Source organism: Engraulis encrasicolus, chromosome 5 (assembly GCF_034702125.1).
Source record: "Engraulis encrasicolus isolate BLACKSEA-1 chromosome 5, IST_EnEncr_1.0, whole genome shotgun sequence".
Classification (NCBI taxonomy): domain Eukaryota; kingdom Metazoa; phylum Chordata; class Actinopteri; order Clupeiformes; family Engraulidae; genus Engraulis; species Engraulis encrasicolus.
The window spans coordinates 53,763,822-53,773,390 of record NC_085861.1 but is presented as its reverse complement, the minus strand read 5'-3'; the positions used below and the strand labels follow the sequence as shown (position 1 = coordinate 53,773,390).

Below are 9,569 nucleotides of genomic sequence, written 5' to 3'. Positions count from 1 at the left end.
AAAAGTGTTCGGTTATAGTCCTGGGTAAAGCTGCTTCCAGCGGCATGAGTATTTGGGGCAAAGTTTCTTCTCAGGCTTGTAAAGTAGGCTACATACATTACATGTAATATTGTATGTGTTATTGTGTTTGGGGTGGTAAGATACTCCTGATTGGTATATTATAAGTTTTCTGCATGAAATTGTGTATAAATTGGATAATTTAGCTTTTGTCATTCCAGCATGTTAGATATATATTTCAGTCAGGCGTGGGATGTTATAACAGGAGAGGTTTGCCTCGCTGTACTGATCTCCAACCTCAGCTTTAGATGTATTTCAGGCAGCTATGCTATTATGCTACAGGTGATTAGAATTTGGTTCACTGAACTAATCACGAAGCTGCATTTCCAGAGAACAATTAGAGATCGGTTAAGTTCACACTGTATGATTAGATATGTTACAGGATGATGATGATGATGATGGTGGGGAAAAAAAGAAAATAGTTTGTGTTTGGTGTAAGATGTGTGGAGAAGAGAGGGCAGGAGAGGAGAGAAGAGAAGAGAGGAGAAGAGAAGAGAGGAGAAGAGAAGAGAAGAGAAGAGAAGAGAAGAGAAGAGAGGAGAGGAGAGGAGAGGAGAGGAGAGTTTGGGTGGTTGAACTGATCTGAGGGCTGAGTCAGCAGCTGTGTGTCCTCCCTACATAGCGGGACCTTGCGGACTGCGCAGGTCTATTTCCAGCTCCCCAGATGCAGACTGACAGCACCAGACAGCAGTCAGCAGCAACACTGGAAATGGGAGAAGATGAGCACCTGGACCCATCTGGACGCGCATGTACGTGTGTCTGGTGTGTGTGTGTGTGTGTGTGTGTGTGATCATGCGTGCCCGCGTCTTTTATGTCTGTCTGTGGATGTGTGTACCTGCGAGTGTGTGTTATATACAGTAGACTACCTGTATATCCAGGCACGACATGGTGTACAGTATAAGTGTGCCTGTGCGTGTGTGTGTGTATGTGTAGGGGTGTCTGTGTGTTTTAATATGTGCCGGTGTAAAAGGCAGTGTTTATGTGCATACGCGACAGGGAGTGTGTGTGTGTGTGTGTGTGTGTGTGTGTGTGTGTGTGTGTGTGTGTGTGTGTGTGTGTGTGTGTGTGTGTGTGTGTGTGTGTGTGTGTGTGTTCATAAGTGTGTCAGTAAGAGGGTGTGTCTAGTGGCTGCTGACAGGTGGGCCTTAGTTCTAATGCGGTAGAGATTACAGATGGATGTCCCGTCTGGGCGGGACCTCATAGCCGGTCGCTGACGCAGTGTGGGAGTGCGACAACCTGACTCTTTGTGATTGACAGGTCAGACAGCCTATAACGTTTGCCCGCCTGCGGTGGTGGAGTCGTGGGCGGTGAAAACTTCAATGGTGTGGCATGTGTCAGTCAGGTTACATCATCCGCATGTCAAGTTGAATCGCATAATTATATTCTCAAAGGCCTGAGTGTTTTTTTTGTTCACTGTCTGAATACAGACCGTAGCTAGAGTCTATTGCGGTGGTAAATTCAGATATACTGGACTGTTATGTCATGCACTACACTTTTACATTTATTTTGTTAACTGCAGCCAAGTCTTGGTTTCATATTTGCAATGCGTGTGTATTTAGGGCTTGAGTAAAGCTCTTTAGTAGCACTGTAGGTATTGCATGTTAGGCAATAGGCATAACCGTATTTTATTTTTAACCGTTTATTATTTTCTATATGACAGCTTTAGACTATCTGGGGTATGTAGTGGAGCTGAAATATTATATTATTGGGGAGCACTTTATTTCATACTGGCCAGGCCAAGTAAGCTGGAAAATGTGCATCTGAATTCTGGATCATTTTTCTTGGATGTGTGTGTGTGTGTGTGTGTGTGTGTGTGTGTGTGTGTGTGTGTGTGTGTGTGTGTGTGTGTGTGTGTGTGTGTGTGTGTGTGTGTGTGTGTGTGTTTCCACTGATGTGAAGGATGATCAGATGTGTGTATCCAAGACTATGAGTGAAAAGCTTGTATATGCAACTATAAGGTGGAAGTTTTTCCTGTGGCCAGCGCTTATTTTGTTTGGGTGTGTGTGTGTGTGTGTGAGAGTGAGTGTGTGTTTACTGTATGTTTGCGTGTACTGTATGTGTGTGAGTGTGAGTGTGTGTATGTGTATGTGTCAATGTGTATGCTCTTCTATGTATTAGTAGTGTGTTACTGCATGTGTGTTTGTGCAGGTGTGTAGTTCTAAGCTGTTGGTTGGTTGTTTCTACTGCTCTAGCTCCTGCCGCTCCGCGCCACTCTGGTTCCGGTCAGGTCCCCGAGCCTGTCCCAGGCTGCACGCTCTGGACCCTGGAGAGTGTCACGGGCACCTTGGCCTCACCGGGCGTCGGAGCAGCGACAGCCCCGGTGCTGGAGGTGGAGCCGGCCCCTGGCGCCCGCGTGACGGGGTGGATGGCGGACTGGAGCTCGGCCAGCCGGTCCCTGAAGCGCTGCTGGAGCTGCTGCTCCTCCTTGGAGACGCTGGCCTGGGTGAAGACGGCCAGCAGCAGGCCCAGCGCCATGCCGGCGCCCCCCACGCAGAAGAGGACGGCGCCCGCCAGCTTGCAGGCGTCCAGCGCGCGGTTGAAGTGCACGGCGCGCTCGTCCACGAACAGCAGCTCGTCCTCGCCGAAGGCCTCGATGCGCGGCTTGGTGGCGTAGCCCACAAACAGCACCACCAGGCCGGCCAGCATCAGCATGCCGCCGAGAATCACACAGACCTGCCAGAGGAGGAGGAGAGGAGGAGGAGGAGGAGGGGTGGAGGAGGGATGGAGAGGGAGGTGGAGAGAGGAAAGGTGGTAGGAGATGAGAGGGGGTGAAGAGGTGGGATGGAGGATGGATGGAGGATGGGGGACAAGGAGAGGAGAAAGGGATGGGGAGAAGAGATTGGAGAGGAGAGGTGAGGAGAGGAGAGGAGATGAGAGGGTTGGAGAGAGGAGAGGGGAGGATATGATAGGAGAGGAGAGGAGAGGAGAGGATAGGAAGGGAGAGGTGAGGGGTGAGTGTGGAGAAAGAGGATGGAGATAAGAGGCGGAAGAACAGGATGTTAGAAGGAGGAGAGGAGAGGAGGAGAGGATGATAGGAGATGATGAGAGGGGAGGAGAGGAGATGAGATTAGAGGAGGATGGTGGGAAGATGTTAGAGGACAGGAGATGAAAGGAGAAGAGGGGGGAGAGGAAAGAGGAATGGTGTAAAAGAGAGGAATAAAGGTGGGAAAAGAGAGATGTGTGTGAGAGAGAGTGGTGTAGTGGAGAGGAGGGGAGAAGAGAGGGAGAGAGGAGAGGGGGATGATGATGATGGGTGAGGAGAGGAGCATGAGATGAGAGGAGGATGGAGTGGACATGATGGACATAAAAAAAGAAAAGTGGAGGAGACGTAGTTAGATGCAGACATGGAGAGTGGCTGTTACATAACTTTGGATCACACAATAATCCACTCTAATTAAATCTGCTCACTAATCCTGTTGTGCAGCAGAATTAACCATGGCCATCATTAGTGACCCTTGGGTTCCTTTTTAATAACATGGGACAAAGCATGTGACCAGAGCAAATTTAAGGTACACCATTGTCAGGTGTTCATTATCACTCGTACCGTATTTACTTACCCCCAGTATCAAATAAAAGCACTCACACAACTAAAACTGGGATGGAGGGCCCTTCTAGTGCATTACCTTTTGCTTCACAAAAGGTGTTTTTTTACAAAGTCAGACCGTGCTTTTTCAATTTCAGTTGAGGCTATTAACATTTAAAAACAAATCTAAACATGCTTAGCTGTTACAAAGTATTTACCATGAACATGTTTCATTTTCACACGGCGAGGTGAATTACGCCTGTTTAGTTCATACTAGCTAGGACACATCTCCACATTTCCCTAACTTGCACTTAATGAAAATGGCACAGTTAACCACAGGGCCACACTCAACCACACAAATGGCTGGACCAGCAGTGATGCCACTTAAGACAAAGTTAACTTTATTTTAATTTTCTTCACATGTACTATACACAGGAAAGGTGACAGGGAGGGGACAGACGGGTCAGTTGTCCCGGGCCCATGGAGAAAGGGGGCCCAGAATGGGGTCCATATTACATTGTGGTATGTATTGGGCAGGGGGCCCTTTCAGAAGACTTTGTCCCAGGCCCAAAGCTGTCAGCGGTCCTGATTGCATGCAGTTATACACATTCTATAGTATACTACAGGGGTGTGAAAACTATTTATGGGTAGGCCTCAGATGACAGAAAGAAGGAAGAAACGGTTCGCAAGGAGTTTCTTCCAGAATCAATATGAAGGCTTGTAAGGCTCTAAGCTAATCGTCCTATGGCAGTCATGCCCTTTTAGGAGCCCAGGAAACAATCGTGCCTTCAGAATGTATGATGTTTAGTGAGAAAGTCACGCCCATTTAGGAGACTGAAAACTTGATCTTCAACTTGAGCTTTGTTGCATTGGTGACACGTAGTAGTACGATTTCTCTTGGTCACCATATTGAACATCTTTGAGTAGGCTTAGCGTGTGCCCGTCACAACCAGGCAAACAAACTAGGCAACTGCCTAGGGCTCCCATCTGAAATGGGGGGCCCTGGTAATGACTGGGGGTGTAACTTGTATTCAGATGACAGCAACAACAACTCTGCCAGTGTGGCAACATCTCTAAATTCAATGACCAAAAAAGTGCAAGGATACTGCTATCGGAATCTCTCCTGAGGTGGCCCTAAAGGACCCTAAAGACTCTCTTTGTCCCAAAAATGTCTTGAAACTAGCCAGGCTATGCCTTCCTAGTGACTCATCACCTTCAGCCGCATCACTTGGTCAGGCCACGAGCAATGTAAATATCATTTCTGAGCTCCTGGAAAATCAAGAACTCCACCCACTTTCTCTGGATCCAATCAACTTCGAGCAGCTGTAACAGCCCGTGTTTACAGCAGTGACATGGTTTAAGCAGAGGCATTCTATTTGGGACTAAGAAAATGTCAACCATGCCGTTTGGGAAACGTTAATCGTTATGCTCGAGGTCAGACCAAGTGTCGAACAGAGATTTGTAAGTCGATGATAATCAGGCTACCTGAAGTGTCTCTTTGCCCCAGAAATACCTTGAAACGGCTGTGACTGAGCACCACCTCACCTTCCAGAGGACAGAGCTCCACCGGCTGGGCGATCTCTGGGTCTGAAAGTCGGCCTCCCGGTCCCACAGCGAGCCGGCACACTCCTCGTAGAACTGGTGCAGGTAGGAGCGCACGCCATACTGATGCCCGCCGTTCGCCGCGGACGCACTCTGGTACTCGGAGCCACAGATCTCAGAGCAGGACGCCATCCTTCACGCCTGCACAGGGAGCCATGCACATACATGCATGTGCACGCACGCACCCACACACACACGCACGCGCACACACACACACACACACACACACACACACACACACACACACACACACACACACACACACAAAACACGCACACACACAACATATCAACTCAGTAACTCTGATAAACATTGACTCATGGTCTTTGATGTATATATAACTTAACATCTGCACACAAACAGTGTGTGTACGTTTGTGCATCTCTCTGTCTCTCTCTCTATCTCTCTCTCTCTCTCTCTCTCTCTCTCTGTTTCTCTCTCTCTGTGTGTTTCTCTCTCTCTCTGTCCAAATGATTCTGTGAAGGGCATCCTCCATGCTTATCAGTGGGACAGGCCACTGCAGTGTTTGCTCGGGGATGCTTCTCTTCTTTTCTCTCGAAAGCACGCTGTCCTCAAATCCTTCGGACCCTGAGTGTTCACAGTCAACACAGGCCAGTGGTTGCAAACCATACAAAACAGGGGTGCATTTCTCGAAAGCATACATGTTAGCCAGTTACCAACTTGGGTAGTTGCCAATGGGAAATTGCATTGCAAACAACGAAGTAGCTAATATTGTTAGCACCTATGGTTTCAAGAAATGCCCCCCCCCCTGACTAGCATACAAAAAGACAGAACAGCATAGCCTTCCCAATAACATACAAGAGAGATTAACCAAACCAAGCAACCCACAAGACACACAACACTTAGCAGATAGCACACAAAAACAGTACACAGCATACAGTAGTAGGCCTATAGCACACAGTAGCCTACACAACACAGCATAGTGTAACACACAGCACTCAGCTCAGCACAACACAGCCCACCACAGAACATGCACCTTGCCCCAACATTGTAGAGCTGTCAACACACGGGGCAGTAGCACATCATAGGCCCACTGTACATGCAAACATGACGTGACATTCAACACATACACAACATAGCACAGGTCTCAACACTCCCAGTGTAGCATAGAATAGCTCTGAACACACAGCACAGTAAAACAACACACAGTACAGCCAAGTACATACAATGTAGTTCTCATTCCCATTGCACAGGATAAAACACAGGCACACATAGCATAACAGAAAATGAAATAGCAGAACAGCACAACACCAAAAGGAGAGCACACAAGACATATGTAGCACAGTATAGGCCTATGTATATCTCTGGGCAGAACATTACAGCTCAAACACCACAGTTTAAAGACACAGAATACTACAGTTCAGAATGGACGCACAGCACACAGTTCAGCACACACACACACACACACACACACACACACACACACACACACACACACACACACACACACACACACACACACACACACACACACACACACACACACACACAGCAAGAGGATGTGATTGAGGTGGACACGAGGGTGAGGGGTGTCCGGGAGGCTAATTTGATCTCAGCTCATTGATGTCCTGAAGAGAGGGGAAATGGGGGATGGACTCAGCCATCTGCAGTCTGTCTTCTCTCTCTCTCTCTCTCTCTCTCTCTCTCTCTCTCTCTCTCTCTCTCTCTCTCTCTCTCTCTCTCTCTCTCTCTCTCTCTCTCCTGCACAACCACTATTGAGAAACGGCCTTTCATGGATAGTCCTTTCCTCTCATCTGCTACTCGTGTGATTGCAATCTCTTCCATGTCTCCTAGTCCATCTCCATCTCCTCCATTGCTCTCTTCTCTTTCAGTTTTCTCGTATAACTGAACGCTGAGGCAGATTTAGCCATGTAATGTTCTCTATTCTCTCCAGACATTGTATGTTGCTGTTTCTTCACATCAGCTATCGTGAATGGCTATGGATAAAATTATAAGGATAAGAATAAAAGTGTGTGCTAGTGTAATTTTGAGTGATACTGTGACATTTCTGGAGATAAGCTCACTCCCCTTCAGATATATTATTGTGTTTTACCTTCTATCTTCTCATGTTCCAGTCTGGCCATTCAAATTCTACCCACAAGCTGACATATAGTATTGAATCTTCTAGGTTCAGCTAGCTGCTGGGGAGTAAAATGAGCTTACTTCCAGAAATGGTATGTATCGCTTTAATGTGACATTTTCCTAAGTAAAGCATACTAGGCTGACAGCATTAAGAGGTCTGTGGGGAATCAGGGATGGTGATCTTGCGTCTTATCCACGAGTGCAATTAAACTGAATTAAGTTATGTGTAGGCCTACAACTTATTTTAATATGGCAATGACGTCATGTTTAGATGATGTCCCTTGTACAGCTTTACCTAGGTCCGACAGCTATTTTGCAGCTGTCAAACTTAGTATCTTGTCCTACTCGTTTAGGTAAAGACATATTTTTCATATTGACAAGGATAACAGAGATCTCCCTTGATGCTCTCTAATTGTGTGCGGAGGAGGAAGGAGTATGCTATGGAAAAATCACACGAAAACGTAACGAGCTCTTTTTATACGAGACGCGCATGCGCGCGTCATTTGACAATGTGCTGTCCATGGTACCAAACACATCAGCTTGAGACTAAAAGATGACGCCATTCGGAGAATGTGTCGGTACTCGACGCCTCTTTTTTCTTTTCAAAAGACACAAGTAGATGTAGTACTAGTACTTAGTGAAAGTCAGAGGTTCTAAAGTAGATCCGTAAAAGAAAACAGCTGTACAGATAGAACATGTTTGGAGACCGCCAGGGTCTAAAGAACTGTGCCAACAGACAGCTTCAAGCTGGGTTATCACGAAAAGAGAAATGCTGCACCCGTAATTATCCTACAAAGGAACGGAATTACCACCGCATTCAAAATACCCATTTGGCACAGTATACAGTAGTACAGCATTATTTGTCAATGTGTCCAAGCCAAGGCAGTCGCACACCTTAGTTAGTTTTGCGTCTGAGGCTACAGCTGACGTTTTGCCCGTATGCCTTCCCAAGAAAGACCTGGACCTGTCCCCAGTCAACATTACTAAAGAACGGGTAGCCTACCTGTCCTGACCTGCCTGGAGAGTGACGCGGTGTGGCTGGTACTTCACACGGGTCCCATCACTCTGGCGCTCGCTTTCTCGCTGCTGATGCTGACGATGATTCACACGCTCCAGAGCTTCTTGACGCATGCGCGGAGAGGACACCACCAGCCAAGCCGAGGGGGCAGGAGGGGGGAGCGTCAACGACAGAGCAGAAGACCTTTATTTGTTTTGGACGTAATAGTAATTCGTGTCCGTTTAGTACATGCGTATATGGAAAATAGTCAGTATCTGTTTAAAATGATGCTTCACAGCTCAAAACGTGCATGCTAGTCTGAAATGAGTTAAAACCATCTGGAATGCTTCGTATTCTAGGCTATGTCAGGTGTGCATGAAGTGTGACGAACAGGTTTGTTTCCAAGGTCACCACGACGGTGGGTAGGTGTAGAGAATAGCTGCTTCCTCTCTCCACTGTGTGTTATTGCCATCGTGGAAATGGTGATCATTATTCAAAGCGTCCAAACACTGAAGACAGGAGACGTTATGGTTGGCGTGTGTGTCCTTTCTGCAGTTCTACCACTGAGGCGCATTTACACTCAGATGCTTTAATTGCTATTCAAACGTTGGTAACGGGTATGCATTTGAATCAGTCATTAGAGGGCCCACACATCATGTTCCTGATTATCTCGGGAAACACTTGATCCACCCTCTTTGTTTCCATAGGAACAAGGACCCTGGGCAGGGGCAGCTCTGGGGTCTCAATTATTTCTCTCAACTATGGGTTCGGGTAAATCATCAAGCAATCGATGGACACGTCTCAAACTGGCGAAAGGACTCATTCAAGTATTTTGTAATGTAAAATTGAAACGTAGCTGCAGCACGCACATGGGAATTTTCAATGCACAAGCAGGCTATTTATAGGGAGTTTACTGACGTCTTCCCGCGAACCTTGCATTAGTCACTGTGTCTTTTCAGAGAGCCAATCGTGTGAATGACTTCAAGCAGTTAGGCTACATTTTCACAACTCTCAGATTCAAGCGAGCACCTTTTTGCTACAAATGCCTGCACTAAGGCTAAGGAAGGAGATTGTATTATGAGCAACATATAGGCCTAGTCTACCTATTAGACCTACCAGATGCCAGTCTAGGCTATTGGGTTAACCAATAGTCAACGTAGCTCACCCACTAATGTTTATTTTGCTCCAAAGAGTATTGTGCCTTCATTACTATTCATGGTCTCATCTTTTTCCGTCAGAGCACGTGTGTCTTGATCCTCCTTTCCTACCGCTCACCAGATGTAGACT

At 47.0% G+C, this 9,569-nt stretch overlaps 1 protein-coding gene across 1 annotated transcript; it reads right to left on the bottom strand.

Annotated features, from left to right (window-relative positions):
• Window positions 1–1,940: 1,940 nt before the first annotated feature.
• On the bottom strand, window positions 1,941–8,386 carry nrsn1 (neurensin 1). Its single transcript, XM_063198336.1, has 3 exons — window positions 8,289–8,386; window positions 5,126–5,323; window positions 1,941–2,730 (listed from the first exon to the last, which is right to left on the bottom strand). The coding sequence occupies exons 2-3, from the start codon at window positions 5,312–5,314 to the stop codon at window positions 2,281–2,283; spliced, it is 639 nt and encodes a 212-aa protein (XP_063054406.1). The 5' UTR covers window positions 5,315–5,323; window positions 8,289–8,386; the 3' UTR covers window positions 1,941–2,280.
• Between the last annotated feature and the right edge of the window lie 1,183 nt (window positions 8,387–9,569).